General features: G+C 33.0%; 1 protein-coding gene across 2 annotated transcripts in view; it reads right to left on the minus strand.

The window, feature by feature from the left end:
• The window catches only part of NCAM2 (neural cell adhesion molecule 2), a 493,693-nt gene that overhangs the window by 44,126 nt on the left and 431,432 nt on the right, over window positions 1-18,135 (minus strand). For both annotated transcript variants that reach the window (XM_030877736.2, XM_030877737.2), the window contains exons 13-14: window positions 12,455-12,574; window positions 10,078-10,199 (exon numbers count right to left, since the gene is read on the minus strand). In XM_030877736.2, the coding sequence (XP_030733596.1) occupies window positions 10,078-10,199; window positions 12,455-12,574 (242 nt within the window). The remainder of the gene's footprint in view (window positions 1-10,077; window positions 10,200-12,454; window positions 12,575-18,135) is intronic.

An 18,135-nucleotide genomic window follows, 5' to 3' on the forward strand; every position in this document is an offset into this window, starting at 1 on the left:
ACATACAAGAAAAAATATTACCTGTTAAACAAGTTATTAACATAAGAAAATAAAATGTTACCCTATCCTGAACATTCTACACTTAAATCCAGATTCTTTTTCTAAAATAAATGTTTTGGACAACATGCTATTTGAATAACCCCTTTAAAAAAAATACTATGACTACAGTTACAAATAATTGAAATAATTTTATGGATTAAACTATCCTAAGCAATGTGAACATTCAGCTGAGCCATATTTTAACCATTTAAAGTTTAAATGGTAACCTCTGCCTGTGTCCCTCATCTCTATTACAGAAATGAGGATAGCAGCTGCCTCTGTTAGCTTTCATCAGGAAGCAAAGAGGAAAACTGAGTAAATTGTATATTCCAAGGCATTAAGAATCATAACCACTTAACAAATGACAGCTATTATTAAAAAGAAACTATTTCCATAATAACTATACAGAAATGAAATGATATTTTCTCTGAAATCACATATCTAATAATCCAATAATCCATCACTGCCATTGAAAACCTCAATTTCCCAGAGGTGTAATTATAAATAAATTGTAACCTGGAAATAGTGATAGACATATAGATATATAGACAGATCAATAGATCGATTAGTCAATCTTTTTTTAACCTCAGAGGTCAGCCCAATATTACGTTATGTTGAGCCAATATTTTACAATGTTTATTTGACTAGAAAGAATAATAATGTTTTCCACATTTATAGTGAAAAATGAGGATTTGTTATCTAAAATCAAATTGTGGAAGTTAAATTCATGATTGCATTAAATTGATGGTACTACAAATATTAAGTATCCTTCAAAAGGATATAAGACCACATTACAGTTCTGGTACCATACTGTGATTCTCTTTTCCGACTTAATTGGTTCCATAGAACTTTTATTACAGAGGAATTCGGCTGGCCTCTTTTGTTGCTTCATCTAAAACTGGAGATACTACCCCCCTCCAAGTGTTTCGGACAAGCACTTAAAATTATCATATAAACAAGAGGTAAATTCCCTTGCTTTCTGAAACTTATAAACTGACTAATTTATTAGACTGGGCTGGTGTCCAGTGTTATGAAGTGTACTGAAAAGCCATTGGAAAACAACAGTTTGGACCAGAAACCTTGTAATTTGTCTAAGTCATTAAATGACTAGTAAAGTTAAGAAAGGAATCTAGTTGTGTTTTTGAATTGCTTAGAATAGCTGTGTCATTAGCCAGGATTGTCCCAACATCCGCTTTCTTCATCAGTTCATTCATCAATTATTCAGTCTTTAGTGGATAGTGAGACTGTTCTAGAACTATGAACACAACAGTGAATAAAACATGTACAAATCCTTATTTTGGAGTTTACAAACCAACACAGAAGGAAGACATGAGTTCTTTGAAAAACAAGAGGGTGTTTTGGGAGCATATAATAGGGAGAACTAATAGAGTCCAGGAATCAGGAAGGTTTTCTCTGGGGAAGTAATGCCAACTTTGCTGGAAATAAGAAACTCCAGTACCATTTTTCTTTTCATTCATCCTCACCTAGTGAATGAAGATGTGATTCCTTCACAGAAGTTTCGATCCAAAAAAATAGGCAAAATGACTGAAAACCTCAGAAAGATGCACAATTACTGGGAGATGTAAAATCAGACACTGTATGTGTATTGTTTTAAGTACATATAAAAGCACTTCATAGGCATTGACCAAAAGAAATAAAAAGCTTACAAAAATCTCCACTGAAGGGCTTCCCTGGTGGCGCAGTGGTTGAAAGTCTGCCTGCTGATGCAGGGGACACGGGTTCGTACCCCGGTCCAGGAAGATCCCACATGCCGCAGAGTGGCTGGGCCCGTGAGCCATGGCCGCTGAGCCTGGGCGTCCGGAGCCTGTGCTCCGCAACGGGAGAGGCCACAACAGTGACAGGCCCGCGTACCACAAAAAAAGAAAAAAAAAAAAAAATCTCCACTGAAAAGTAATTTTAGATCATATATGATATATGACATATATACACAAACATACATATAAACAGTAAAATACATCTATAAATCGTTGATATATTGTAAATTGTATATAGACACATATACAGAAAGGAGGAGATAAGGAGTAGGAAGACTGAATGATCAGATAAGGACAAAGTTGCACAAAGAAGTAGAGAGTTGCCCCTGTGGATGTCCCCTTACCTCAATAATTAAGTATAAGTTCTAATTTATTATCAAATGCTTGGTGAAAGTGAATATTTGCGTGGAAATCCAGAGTTGAGATTTGCTTTGGATCTGAGTGGAGATGTAGATGAAAGAGCCAGAAATAAGCCAACAGCTGATATCTGGGTTACCCTAGGATACAATTTATTATTCAGAGGGACGAAGAGACTTCACGTCCTTTAGGTTATTCTCCAAAAATACTATTTCTGAGAATTGAGCATTTGAAGTGAAACTTCCTGACAAGCCCAAGGCATGCAGATAGTCTCTTGTGAATATCCAGTCACTTAACTTTCAATTGTTGAAGCTCTTAGCCTGATAAATTAAAAGTCCCTCCATCATTTTAGATAGTTGGACTGATGGCATAAGGAACCAAAAGGAGTTCTAATAATTTCCCCAATTTGAATCAATTTCATTTTCCATTCACCATTAGACAAGGAGGCTTTTTAATCCCTTAATTGCTATTCCTAGGGAATAGGGGAAAAAAATAAGTGGGTGTTACCAAATACTTTCCTAGGCATCAAAATCTCATTTATGCATTTGTAGAGTGCCTAATTTACAGAACTTAAGTGCTGAGGGAACAATTTAAGATAATCAAGTTGCAAAAAGTTCCCTTAGGTAATTTAATGAGATGATTTGCTGAATATGGCTATTATTAATAAGCCAGTTAAATGTTGAAGGGCAGCTACTGCAAAAAATATGGTCATTTTGCTTTGATGTAGTTTCTTTTAAGCAATCCTTTTTGTCAAAACATAGATAGCAGGGCCATATGACCATTAAGGGGACTCCTTAAAAGTTATTCTAAAATCATAATATCAGCATATAGGGAAATATTTGCTATCAGCTGTATAGAGAGAAGAGTGGAGGAGAGGTGGAGAGGGTTTTGGTTTGCTTATATGTAGATGACTCCTTGACTGCTTTTATTCATAATAAGAAAATATCTACTAACTTTCTTTTCAAAGTCTCAGGATATATATGGTCAACATCATCTTAAGTAAAAACTGAATAATTATAAAAAGAGAGGACAATAGAGGAGGTGAGCTTGTATTAACCTGATTAATTTTAAAGTTCCTGTGATTGCACTGTGTTACGATTTAAGATTGTGTGTTCCCATGCAAGCTGCCTGGACTTCCAGTAGCCTGGTTCAGCTATTCACTACTTGTATGACCTTACAGAAGGCCCCAGAATTCTCTAAAGCTCTGTTTGCTACTCTGAATATGAGAGGTGATTTAGCAATCTGGATAATTTACACACACACACACACACACACACACACACACACACACTCTGCTGTGATTGGGAAAAATGCAAGGTTTGGAGTTTTTAGGAGAGTTTCAAATTCTAATCTCTTTTTTAACGTTATTATAGTTGATTCAAACTGCCTTTGTTCCAGGTCCTGAAGCTTGGTAAAATTTTGTAAACTGGACCCTACTTTATCGATTCCTACTCTCCATCACTGAGGTACTTCTTTAGGGAAAAATAAGATCTAATTTTTCCTATTCATCACCTTCTGTGTTCTCACATCCCATGAAAATTCACACAGTGCAAGTGTTTTCCCTTGCATTTATTAATTCTTGTATTTATTAATCTAGATACAGTATCATTTATAATTGTACAACGTAGACTAACTCATTTATTGTCATCGATGCATTTATTCATTCAGATAACAATTAGTATATTTGATGCTAACAATACAAGGATGAATAAAAATCATCATTTTCACTAACAGCAAAGAAAAAAATATCAAAATGTTTAGTACCCTTTAATGTCCATAGCTACTCAATGTTGGAAAATATTTCAAAACTTAAACTGATGGCTTTAAAGAAATGTCAATATACACACCTAGACATAATTAAATGAGAAAAAAGTTATTAATAAACTATTAATAATTTATTAGAAAATAAGTTCCCTCAACAACAAAACCTCAATTCTACTTATTATTTTAATACCCTTTTCAAAATATACTTTTCTTTTTCTATGGCCATTGAGATACAACTTTCCAGACTTTGAGTCAGGCTTAAGAAGGTCAATTATGACCTAGAAACACATGCTAGAGCAGTGTTTCTAGTCCCTATAGTATATTCCTCAAAATTGATGTTAGGTCACTAATTTTATTTAACCCTACTTAGCTGAGGAAATTTATTTAATGTACCAACACTAAGTGATAGTTATGATCCGATACCTATCATCAAATTTGAGAGAAAACAGTGAAAAACTAATGGAAGCAGTGTTTCTAGTCCCTATAGTATATTCCTCAAAATTGATGTTAGGTCACTAATTTTATTTAACCCTACTTAGCTGAGGAAATTTATTTAATGTACCAACACTAAGTGATAGTTATGATCCGATACCTATCATCAAATTTGAGAGAAAACAGTGAAAAACTAATGGAAGCATGTACAAAACTATTTATTAAATTATACAGAGTTCTTTTGACATTACAATATGAAGTAAGTAAAAATATTCTGTACATAGAATAACTCCTTTAATTTTTTCTATACATGTTATGAGATTAATGTTTATCTTTATTCTCCAAATACATTGTTTAATCTTGACTTATTAGAGATGTTAATTTTCACAATGGGTCCATGGAGGCATCTAATTCTGCTTTTATTACTCTAGTTCTGTTCTAATAGATTCTGTCTTCTTAATAGGCCACTGAACAAAGTTGTGTGCTCTATCTACTACAAGATAACAGAATAATGTGTTTCCTGATTCATAATCTATAGGAAGTTAAACATTCTCTATATTACAATATGATTAGTCTTCCTTTTCCAGTGGAATGCAGGTTTAAATATTCAGATTCAATGTCTGCTATAAATCAACACTCACATAAGGAATATATTATCTCAATTTTGTTTCCTAGCTTATAAAATGTATAGTCCTGTGCACAGGGGAGTTGAAAGGTAGGGTCAAAGAAGCAATCAACTAAAACTCATAAGAGTGTTCCTTACTTTCCAAATGTACCTATTTTATTTCCATAGAGGTTATCCAACTAAAAAATGCATTGCATATAGCTAAATAAAATTTTAAGTTGTTCAGCTGCACTTTACTCCACTGTGGAATTCATGCAGTTTGAGGAACTAATAGATGAAGTAGCTCGGAATCATACAAAGAACAGTAATAAGTTATTTTTGAAATAGTTATTATTTCAATTACAAATATCAAGGTAAATGCAGCTATAAACATTTAGCAACTGAATCTTGAACATGAAAGTTTTTAATGTGAAGAAGTAACCTGTTTAGAAAGAAAATGTGGAGAAAATTATTCCTCCCCAAGATGGGCTGTTGTTTGACCACATAAATATAACTTTATACTGAATCTTGGAATTTGCAAATTGGGCCTGCAGAGCATGATATTTGCAGGATGGAGGAGGTGATAAAGGGAGAGAAAGAAAAACATAGGAATATGGAGATGATTTTAGTGTATTGGAGTACAAGGCATACCACTAAATGATATGGTAAAGATGAACTGGATCAGAATGGTTGTATTTGGAGGCACAGGTCCTAGACGATTAAGACGGGACAGTGAATGAGGAGCCAATACAATCTCCACAGGCAAATTTCAATTCAGTCCTTACTGCTGCAAAAGCGTTTCTGCTATAAAGTCTCATGTTTTGTTCCCCATCCCCACAGGTGACCAAGTCACCCCAATTCTGTAAGGTTCAGTTTGTCCATTAAAAAATGGGAAAAAAAATCACTTTATGTATGATTATATATTTTTTTCTTTTTTTTTCTTCCAAGAGTTAGCAATACCTTCCTTGAAATACAAAGGATATGAGGAATTACTTTTACAAATCTTACCGTAGAAGCCCAAAGTTCTACTAATAAAACAGTGTTCCCTGCTAAAATGCTAATAAGCTTTAGAGCAGTAACCCAGTAATTGATTATCCATCAATTATAGCTATGTTTGAATTATGCAACCCATCATTTTCATTACGATATTTAAAATGAGATTCACTAGTAATTTTTGTAGTTAGATAAAGCTGGCTCTTGGAAATTAAGAGGAGAGGGTTGGCAAGACAGAAATAAGATGGAATTGGGGAGAAACTAAAACTTTCTTTTATTGGTAGAGTAAACACAGATATTGAGTAAATAGGCAAAAGCAGGGCATTGCTAACATTAGGCTGGTTGGGGGCAGGGTGGGGGGAAGAAAGGCAAAATAATGGAAGCTAGAGATTTACTGAAAACAAAACTTTTTCTTTTTCAAGTTTTAATCTGAGGCGGAGTCACATTAGCTACATGTAAAGGTAAAATATATTGATGACCTATCTAAATTTGAATCACTCAAAATTTTCTAATCTTATAGTTAACACTTTACTTATCTGTAACACTTTACTATCTGTGTCCTTGTATGTTTCACACATAACTTCTCATAGAAGACTAATTCTAATACACATTAAGGAAACCAAAGTAAACTTGGTCAGCATTTTAAACAGCAATTTATGTTTTCAAATATATACGTATATTTCCCCTTGAATGTCTATTTCCATTTCATGAATCTAATTGGCTCTAAACAGATGTAGTGATACTCCAGTGAACATTTTTGTTTCAACAATGACTGGGACCACTATTTGCAATGGAGTGAGTGGTGGTGGGAGAAGCTAAACATACTGTAATGGGTGGTTCTGGATGGACCACTGTTATGCCACCCAAAGTGCCAATAATGTGCCTTTTTAGATACATAGGATTCATGACAGGTGCACTGTTATGGACTAAATTGTGTACACCCTCACAAATTCATATGTTAAAGTTCTAATCTACAATGTGATTCTATTAGGAGATGTAGCCTTTAAAGAGGTAATTATGGTTACATGAGGTCATTAGGATGGAGCCCTAATCCAACAGGACTTGTATTTTCATAAGACGAGGAAGAAATACCAGAGATGTGTGTGCACAGACAAAAGGCCATGTGAGGACACAGCAAGAAGGTAGCCATCCACAAGCCAAGGAGAGAGGCCTTGGGAAAAACTAAACCTGATGAAACTTTGATCTTGGTCTTCCAGACTCCAGAACTGTGAGAAAACACATTTGTGTTGTTAAAGCCACTTGGTCTGTGGCATTTTGTTATGGCAGCCCTAGCAGACTAAGACAGCCTTTATAATGATAAAGGTAATTACTTTAACGGTATGTTGAAGACTCCATTGTTTAGCTGACCCAACTCCCAACTATAACACCTTTATTTTAGTGGTGGTCATGAGACATATTCTATCTAATGAGACATAATTCTCATTCTGCTTGGTGGAGTTTTTGAAAAATGTGTATGGTATTGCTGGAAAAACAGACAAATTAAGCTTAAACAGCCTATTGCTCCTTTTGTTCTTTTTGCTCTCTTCACGTTCTAAAGGTAGATGTGAGGGCAACATCTTAGGAACACAAGATAATCTGTATGAAGACAAAAGCCAACATGCTAAGGATGAAAGAACATCAGGAAAAACAATTTGGACACTTGACTGTATAGCTGAACAAAGTCACAGCATTCCTACGTATGCAGGCTGTATTAATAAAACTCACTAATAGATGAAGAAAAGATACAATTTGAAAGAATAAATATTTGCCATCATCAATTGAAATGAGTGATTCTGGTTAAACTCAATATAACATTTGTGTTATTTCCAATATCAACTCTTCAAAAGGCCAAGACAAGCACAGCTTTTAGTTTTAGGTAGAAATTATACATATAGAGAGTATATTAAGCATATTTTTACAACTGGTCATTGAATCTCAGGGTTCACCATGGGATTTTATTGAGGTTACCTACAAATTCTTACCATTCATCTGGATTTAGTACCATACATTTTTCTGGGTGCAACTATAGGCCACAATCTGCATTCAAGTTGTTTTCTCCCAGTTTAATTCACACTAATTTGATTTAAGTGTGTGACCCTTGCAGAGAGACTCTTTCCCTTCCAAAGAGTTTCCAGATGGTCAAATAAGAATGGCCAAGAAACCTGGCTTGACTACTGAAACACCATCAGATTCATAGAGAGACGAGTGATCCTTTCAGAGTTGTTTTGGAAGGGAGGCATGAAGCCTCCATAGCAGATTAGCCATAAAACACACACAGCTGTTCATCATCCCCAGATTGAAACCTGCAACAAAGAGGGGTCCTGGGAAGGGGATATCAGTTGGAAATGTAAAAGACTGAACTGGTGTCTAAAATTAATTGTTGACGTGTGCTACTCAAAATTAGACTCCTTTTTACTATCCCTCAGAATTGAGATGTTTGGATACTACGTATAAAATAGACAACTGATGGAAACATACTGTACAGCACAGGGAACTCTACCTAATGCACTGTGGTAACCTAAATGGAAGAGAAGTCCAAAAGGGAGGGGATATCTGTATGTGTATGGCTGATTCATTTTATTGTGCAGTAAAGGCTAACACAACATTGTAAAGCAACCATACTCCAATAAAAATTATTTAAAAAAATGAAAATATTTAGATGTTTGAATTTAAAAGCAACAACATTATAATTTAGAAAATTGTGGATTTGTGGGAAAATAGTTAAAATGCATCTATGTACTATTAAGGAGCAATTACACTATTTTCTAAAATATAATAAACTTGGAAAGTATTAATAAGTGTTCAGTAAATATAAACATGAAATTGAGACATTATGTGCCTAATCATAAACATTAGTAAAACAGAAGGTAAAAAAAATAAATTAAAAATAAAATGATCCCTAAATTTCCAAGGTTTGCCTGATGTGGAGAAAAAAAAATAAGGAATATTTTTCAATCTGTTTTGTGAGGCCACCATTACATTGACACTATAAAACAAACAAACACAAAAAAGTAATCATGCAAACTGGAAGCCAGAAAAATTTTAAAATTCGGTGTTACATTTCAAAAATTGCAAGAAATGAGTAGGTGTTGGAATACAAAAAGATGTATGTGAATTAAAAATGATAGCTGCACATAATTTTGTCATGGAAACAAATTTAAGGGAATTTATTAAATGTATTAAAGTGAATTTTGAAAGGATGGAAAAGGAAAAAAAATTAAAATAAATAGAATTGACACAGTATTATGGAGATAATCATAATCATTAGTAAATAAACTTTACAAAGTTTAATTAAAATTGTCTTTCACTTTTAACATATTCCATAGTAGACACAAATACTCAATGGTTCTTATGGCAAAGTTGTTAACAGAAATCACTTCTAGTGGACTTTGAAGTCATTTTCAGATGAAGGCAAAATCTATCAGGTGACTTTCTTCATCACTAGGCAACTAGAGGACATCCTTCATCCCCTGCATAGAAGACAAGTCCCAAGGCAGCTTTGAGCTGTCCAAAATCCCATATTAGTGCTAATTAAACTTGAAGAAATCTATTCCCTCTTTCTCAAGTTAAATGTGGCCATTCTTTTTAAAATGTTGATTAAGGTGATTTATTTTGTAAAATCCATATTAAATAATAAATGTATTTTGATTTAATAATAATTTAATAATTCATGAAAATGAATAATAAAGTAAATTTGAGATGTGATTTGTTCATCCTACCTACAGTAACTAAAGTTGAGAAGATAGCTTAGCTTGAAGTTACCAAAATCAAGCATAGTGGAAGGTGAAATATCCTGCTAACCTTGTCAGAAAACAGGGAAAGTGATATCTCATTGCTGAAATGTTGCTAAGTTTAGAAATCACAAGATGAAAACCATAGCATTATTTTGATTATCTATGCTTAGATTTTACAAAAAACAAACAAACAAGCAAACATTCTACAACATATAATGATGAATTTCAGCAATGGAAAATTAGCATTTGAATTCCTATGAAAACACTTTGTCATTGTTGTTATCTAATATGCATTCACTTCTGATATATCTATGAATTCAATGCAAATTTAATGCAACTTGAAAACACTATGCAAAGTGATAATAAACAGGGTACTTACACTTCTATATTTCACGATGTATTCCAAAATAGGGGCCCCTCCATCATCTTGTTTGGTGATACTGAGTTTAAAGCTCTTCCCACTGCTTGGCTGTCCATGTATCGACGGAGGACTTGGTTCACCTACATATGTAATACAATATTCTTGATATTTGCACAGACCTCATATATGTAGAGCAACTGAATTTTAATTAAAAAAACACTGTCATGTAATCAAAATGTATGATGTTATCCTGGGTTTATCACTTTCTATTTGCCCTTTATTGTGATATAAACTCTATCCTCTTTTTACCCATCCAAGAAATAGAAACATTCATAAATCTGGAAGTATCATGCCAAAATTGTGAAAACTCAGAACTAAACATAATGTTTATATTGCAAATGCTCTGAGAATAGAACTCATTACATTACACAAGTGTACAATTTTATTTCTTATATTAATAGTCTACTATCTTTTTTCTAATGTAAGTAGTTTGTAAACATTTTGTAAATATTTATGAATATAAACATATTGTCATCAAACTATATAAAATATATACCTACCAGGAACTACAATAGCTTAGCAATTAGTTACCTGCTTTAAAAAACAGATTTTAGCTAGATGCAGATTTTAATAAAGAAATTTTGTAGTATCCAATCCATAGGCGGGTTTCAAATCTGTCTTTTTTCTTTTTTTTTTAATTCTAGTTTCATGAAAATACTTCCTTTTAGTGTTATTATTCATATGGAGATGGTCTTATAATAAAGATATTTGTAATATTCTTAATATGAACAGGGATCTACTGAAGTGGAAGAATTTTCTATATGAAGGGTGTCATCACTGCTTGGCAACTTGGAATGGGAATTCTCTGTCCTGTGTCACGTATGTGATGTCCTTGGGCACGCACTGGCATCCTTTGCCTCTGTTTCCTCCAATTCCCTATGGATATGGATATGGATATGATAAGGTAACACTAAGAAACTTTTAGTGGACATGATCTAATTTGCAAGGTTCCAGAAAACTGTAGTACCTGGCCTACTCAGAGGAATGCCAAGACAGACAAACTAAACAGAATATAGTGAAGAGGACGGCATGCCTCCCAAACTAGAGAATCTGGGGTTTTTCTCAGCAGATTACCTTTATTTCCAATACAGTGTTGATAAACTTAAGCAAGTGAGTATTTTATTTGAGAAAAGGCAAATCATTAAAGAAATATGACAATTGAGAGTGCTGGCATGCAAGTAAATAGTAAAATAGCCTTGTATATATAGTACAACCATATAGAAGTAAGGTAAATGGAGAAATTATACAGTGATTGTTCATTAAAGTTAATTAAATTAGTGTGAAGGTATTATGACATGATTTACATGCAACATAATATATTTTCCATAAATGAATTAAAACTACTCCACAAAACAGTATAATAATGCCTTAAAATAATTCAATAAGAGAATATGAGAAAAACTATGAAGGGTGGTGCTGCTGAGGACTACAAGCAGAGAAGGGATAGGTCTCTATTTAAATAAGGCAAAGTTGTTCTAGAATCATTTTAGTCTGAAAGTAGGATTATAAGTCAAGATGTACTTGCAGTTGTCCTGGTGATAATAATAAAGAGGAACTGAAAAAGACACTGGCATCAGGAACGGAGACAAGAGAACACATCTGACATTTTACGATAACCAACAGAAAAGTACTGGTCACAAATTAGGATAAGATAATTATTGCTGTCAATTTGCCTGCCCTAATATAAGTATATGATAGACAGGGTTATGTATAGATTATATAATGGTGTTTGTTTAGTCACACTCAAGTTTTCTCACATTTTTAAACAATTTATTCAACATAAAGGAAATCTATACTGTTTTAAGTCTGTCTAACTTCATGTAAATGCAGTTGACTTCACTCCAAAAGAGGATAGTAACAAGGAGGCTGCAATAGTTATTCTTCTGCAGTCACCACTGCAATGGATTAATTTACTAGTACCTTTTTCTCACACTTAGGGTCTATGTAATTCATGAAATAAAGGCAATGGTCATGCTTCAGCAAAAGACTAGAACATTACACATGTTACATAGATACTTTTCTACTCTCTCACAGACTATAGTCTGAGCACTACAATTTAATTAATCAGACTGAATAAGTAGGACACATTCCTGACTGGACAATTTCCTGAGAGCAATTTTACTGTATATATTGCAGTGCACTTTTCTTTTTCCTTTGCTCCAGCACAATGTTACTTTTTATAAATCTGAGATGCCACCATCTCCAGAAACCACTTCAACAAGGACATAATTCACTTCCTCAAAGTGTTGAAATGTCTCCCTGCATTTTAAAATTCCACTTAAATTTGCAAGTGAAGAGCATAGCAACAAAGAGCAAAACAGAGAAGATTACTTACGAACTGGTAATGTTTGGAAAATTTCTATTTTACTGTAGTCTCCTTGTCCTTTTCCATTTACAGCTGCAACTCTGATTTCGTAAGTTGTATTTGGTTCCAGGTTGCTCAAAACAACAATTGCTAAAAGAAAAAAAAATAGGCCTATGATTAATGCATTTTAATAAGTAAAACAAATCAAACTATTACAAAGCTGAGTGAACAATATCACTGTAAATCTTTCCATGAAATACCTGAAAAAAATAAGAAATACACAGAAGAAGAGAATGATTTGTGAACAATCCTCTTCTTCATCTCTATTTCAGCTTTCTACCCACATGCAGTAACTTTCAAAGATGAAAATTAGTAGCTCCTTTTGTGATACTTACAACTCACAAAGTAGAAAGTAAAATATTTTCTTTCATCTTTTTAATATTCAATTTTTGAAAAAGGATTTAAATAAAGCATCTTTACAGAATGCATTCTCAAATACTTTGCCTACTCAAAACAGATGATTTCTACAGAAGTTAATGGAGATATAGAATTCAATATCTAGAAGTCTGGCCTCCAGTATAAGGTGTTTGAGTCACATCAAAGATGTGTCACTAAGTTGACTACTATAATAGTGGATCATTTGTTCAATAATCTCAAATCAAATCAAATTATTTTTAACACTAGCTTGGAGCTTGTCATCTCTTGTATTTTCTTTCTGAATTTCTTCTCAATTATATACCATACCAAGCCTGGATTCAACATGACACAAAGGAGAAGAAAGAATCTGAAAAAGTACAGGGATATAAAAGTTTATTATAAACATCTCTTGGGAGTGTCAGCCCCTTTAATTTGCGAGAAAGTTTTAAATACAATTGCAGATTTCAAAATTTTGCATCTTTACAAATTCCTATGGTGGAGCTAAAAAAATTCCATAGTTGCTTCTATCCTTACTGTTTTTGCTAAAAAGGGCAAAAATTAACTAGTGGAAATGGCAATGCCTTGATGAACAATCAAAAGGAAGTTATGTCTGGCTTACAAAATAACTTAAAGTCAGATGATCAATTCATAATAGAAGACATAATCAATCATAAAATAAAAGATTAAACCATAAGTAACCAGGATCACATTTGTAGGACTATTGATTAACATGAACAATGACTGAAGATGATACACAGTCAATAAAATTCCAATAGAATTTATTAACATGTTTCTGATAATTAATATATATTCACTAAATAACATTTTTCATTTTATGTTGAATGAATATACTTAATGAATTTGTTTTGATACTTCCTTGTGCTCCCTTCTTTTCCCTAATATTATCATGTATACCAGATAAATATTAATGGCCAAAATACGGTTCAGATATCAACCAGACCTTATTTAATCCAGTACAGATGTTTCAAAATCATTAGAAAGGATACATTTCCAATTAGTGAAATTTATGTTTGCATTTCTCAGTTTCTCTACCTTGTAAGAAAACTGAACTTGCTTTTGAGAGTGCATGGCCTTGTCAAGCCTCAGATGAAAACACATGGTGTCAAAGCTAAGGAGGCCAACTGGGGAAAACTGGATTGGCAGGGAAATACAACTGATTAGAAGCTGCAAGGTAAATCAGAAAATTAAGACTTGAATTCAATTAGTTCTGACAAGCTAACAACCTGGGAGCTTTTTCAGGAAATCCAAACCCAGTTGTCCTGGAGTCAGTGAAATACATAATATCAGCCCAAGAAAAAGAAGACGACTACAATGGAGAGACCGTTAGTGGACAGATGACACTGGTCATGAAGATTATGGAAAGGGAGAGGGAATCAAACTAAGAGTTAGGCAGCTAAAATGCTAAGAAGTTGGAATCCTATTGACCTTATGAGAGAAAGTTTCCACTCAAGGTCAGCATACAAAGGAATTCAAGAGTTAAAAATTCATCATATTTTATCATTTAATCAGTTAATAAATATAGCAAATTTAAAGCCAAAGTGAGCTAGAGCTGCAGAAATTAATGCCTTATAAAAGTGTGTTTATTCTTCAGGGCTTGTAACAAAAATGCTTGGGCCATTGGACAATCAATACTGTCATGGAGTAGTTTGTATCTGATTATCCTCTTCTTTACCCTAATGAAGAATGACTTGATGTAGCATGGACATATGAGAGACTCCAGCAGGAAGTAACCAGACTGCAATAACCTTTGTAATAAGACATTTAGTGATGCAGACTTTAGACTCATGAAAGAAGTCGTGTGGCTCTGGGCCAGATTCCACCACTGACTGAGATTCAACCAGGTCTTAGGACTGAGGTGGTCTCTCAACTTCTAAAAAGACACTTTTATTAAATGTAATAGAAACAAAGTATAAAAATAAGTTTAAAGAAGGTATAGATAAAAAATTGTGATTCATGAAATAATCACCCCTGTATATCAATTATTTATGCAAGTGGGGATATTATCTACAGACTGTGAAATAATACAGAATAATGGATCATCTAAAATTTATTCATCTTTAACTTTCTGTTTAATGGAAAAATATTTTATGTTTACAGGCAAAATAGTCTTAGTGATATTTATAAATCTTAACATTTACACAGATAATCTATACAGAGAGTCTCTACAAGAATATATGAGAGTTTGCCATAGATGCTTTTACTGCTACAGATAACTTTGGTATGTGACATGCCTCTCCATATTCTATGATGTAAAGATGCAGCTGTTACCATCATTTTAATATTATGAGATAGACTGTAACTCAGCTGTGTGGAACTAGTAATGCTTAGATTCAATTGTTTGTCTTTATGTAATCAAACAAGAAAAGCAACAGAATTTAAAGCACACAATTTTAATTGTAAATAAAATTCTTCATTTCATCAGAAGTGTAGAGATCAGACTGTTCATTTTTTTAGGTTAAAAATGCATAACAATAGAGCTATCAAAGTATCAGAACAGATCAAATCAGGGAAAATTGAGGAAATTACTTGGATTAAACAATTAAAACAACACATACACACACAACACAAAGCAAAGCAACTCCATATTTTACTTGAATTATCTGAGTGATTCTAGACAAACCTCTTTCTGGCTTGGGTTGCCAGCATTCCTCTTTCTCTAACATTTCATAGGGATTGTGAGTTTTGGGTGTCCCTCTACCTCTGCCAAGGGGAAATCTATTTCTTTAATTGCGTTCTGATCAAGTCAGAGCTGATTTTCCCCATGTTTCCTCTTATTTTTCTGTTCTGTGTCAAGACTCTCCTCTTTACTGACTGAGTTTCACAGCAGGGCAGTTTGCCGAGGAGAGGAGAAAAGAGGGCAAAATGATGATGGAGCTGTTATTACAACATTGGGCTAAAACACTTAAATGTAAAGTGGATGAGGGAGGCCTTATAGAGGACCTTCCAAATTATAGGGGAGAGGTTTGGAAATAAGCCTATTAATGCCAGTTTTACAAAATGATATACAAGAAATCAGTCTGTTTTTGAGTTCTGACTCTAAAGGTTTTGGTACAATAACCCTTGTTATGAGGCTTATTAACATTGTGTGAACATAAAGATTACTGTGTGAAATAGAAACAACTCCATAAATTGGGACTAATTTAAAGAGAGGGAAAAGAAAAGATTCAGGGGTGGCAAAGCCTACGTCTGTAATTTGGCTTGTCTTTCTTTAATGAGAGGATGTATACTTGAAATCATCCATAATTTACTGGCATATTACCAAACATAGGGTTTCTGAATACACAAGGTAGGGCTTGAAAGCAAACCACCACTTGAAATTCAAATGCTGTGTACTCTATAATAGAGCACCTCAAATTATGAAGTTAGTTAATGAAAGATGTTCTTTCCCCACGTGTGTCCATACAATAGAACAACAGAACCACAAACTAAGGTGTGGGAATGGGTTCTTTCTCTACAATTTATTAGAAATTCAAACTCAAAAATTAGGTGAAAGTAGTTCTAGATTACAAACCATTAAAAGTTCTTTAAGGACAAACGGCATACATTAAGGTCTTTCATAGTTATATTCAGTCAGCATGATTTGGAAACCATACTGCAATTCTGAAAATTATAAACAATCATGAATTTTTCTTTGACATGGCAACAGGGACAGGTTCTATAAAAAAGCTAATTTCCCTCACTAATATAATGTTTCTGCTTGACTTAAATATAATTGAGTTTCATAAATGGCCATTTTGTCACCTGGCTATAAATGTAAAAAGTACAGCAAAATACTGAAATGCATAAAAACAATGACATTTTAACTGGCAAATGAAAGGGAAATAGGAACTTTTTAAATATTATTTTTACAAGTATGGAAATGATATTACTAGAGAGAAAAATCTGAAGTTGTATTCTCTCTTTAAGAAGGGAATCAAACTTTATTAAAAGAAGTTGAACAAAATAAGTTTAGTTTGTTCAGATAATGAATTATAAATTCCTCCCTTTGGCTGTCAAGAGAAGCAGAGGCTACAGAATATTTACAACGCTTGGAGCAAAATAAATTACATATTTACAAACTAATTATGCTGAGCAAAGGTCTAAAGTGAGATTAAATTTAGCCATGTTTTCTTAACTCTCCTAAACCCCAGATGTCTCCATGCATTTTTCCTGTCAATCAATGTAGGGAGATAAGGACTCCCTTGATGTAGAACTGTTGTATCATCCACCCAAAATGGAACTGTTCAGGTTGTCAAGAACTGTGAAACATGTCAGATAGCTATGGGAAAACACAAAGCTTGGCTAGGATAGAACTGATCATTCGAAATTACACTTCTTGTTAATCTCCTTAGATAAATCTGAAAACATAATGAAATCCCTGAAGTTTCTCACCTGAGATTCAGCTTTTGTTCTCTAAACAATTAAAACAAGACAAAAAAAGCTTTCTTTTTGAGGGAGAGAATTCTGACTCCTTTCTGCAGAAGTTTGCAATAGGCTTGAAAAAAAATAAAAGTAATTTTTTACCTTTTTATCCCTAATGTAGAATTTTTTAGTACTTTGACTCCAGTTATTCTTTACATACATAAGAATGAATTCAGGGATAGTTTCATTATTAATGAAAAGTGTCTTTAAGTTTTCTTAAGCGGTTTATGTAAATAATCATCTCAGTTCAATTGTATTTTCATTTATTTTTGAAAATATAAATTTTTATTTTTGTACAAATTACACTATGTTTCAAGATTCCATTAGTTGCAAAAGAATATGATCTCACCTTTTTAAAAGTACCTTGGAGACTTTTATGGATCATAATATAGAACTTGTATAAATATATATTATAATATAAATAACATTTGTGGATATATTTTTATAATAAAAAATTCATATGAATATATACATTGATGAACAGGAGAAAGAAAAATTAACCACATGATTATGTGCTATTTGCGTGGGGCTTTTATTCAATGTATTGATGACACTATTTTAAAATCACAGCTCATCATTTCTGAATCTTCATAATTATTTCTTTACTATATTTCTCTTTATGTTCTTTTTCAACATGAGTATAAACTATGTATAAAAACAATATGGTCATTTAATAATTGAGTTTTAACTGATGCAAGATTTTACACAGAAGTACTTGTTGTTCCTTGAAATTAAATGGCTTCTTCTTGAAATATACTCTCTTTGTAAAAACCTTGATTTGAAAACAGAAAAGTTCCATCAAAATTATTTTCATAAACTAATCATACTTTTTAAATTTAAAATATAATATTTATTATCACATAGAAATTATT

Source organism: Globicephala melas, chromosome 4 (assembly GCF_963455315.2).
Source record: "Globicephala melas chromosome 4, mGloMel1.2, whole genome shotgun sequence".
Taxonomy (NCBI): Eukaryota; Metazoa; Chordata; class Mammalia; order Artiodactyla; family Delphinidae; genus Globicephala; species Globicephala melas.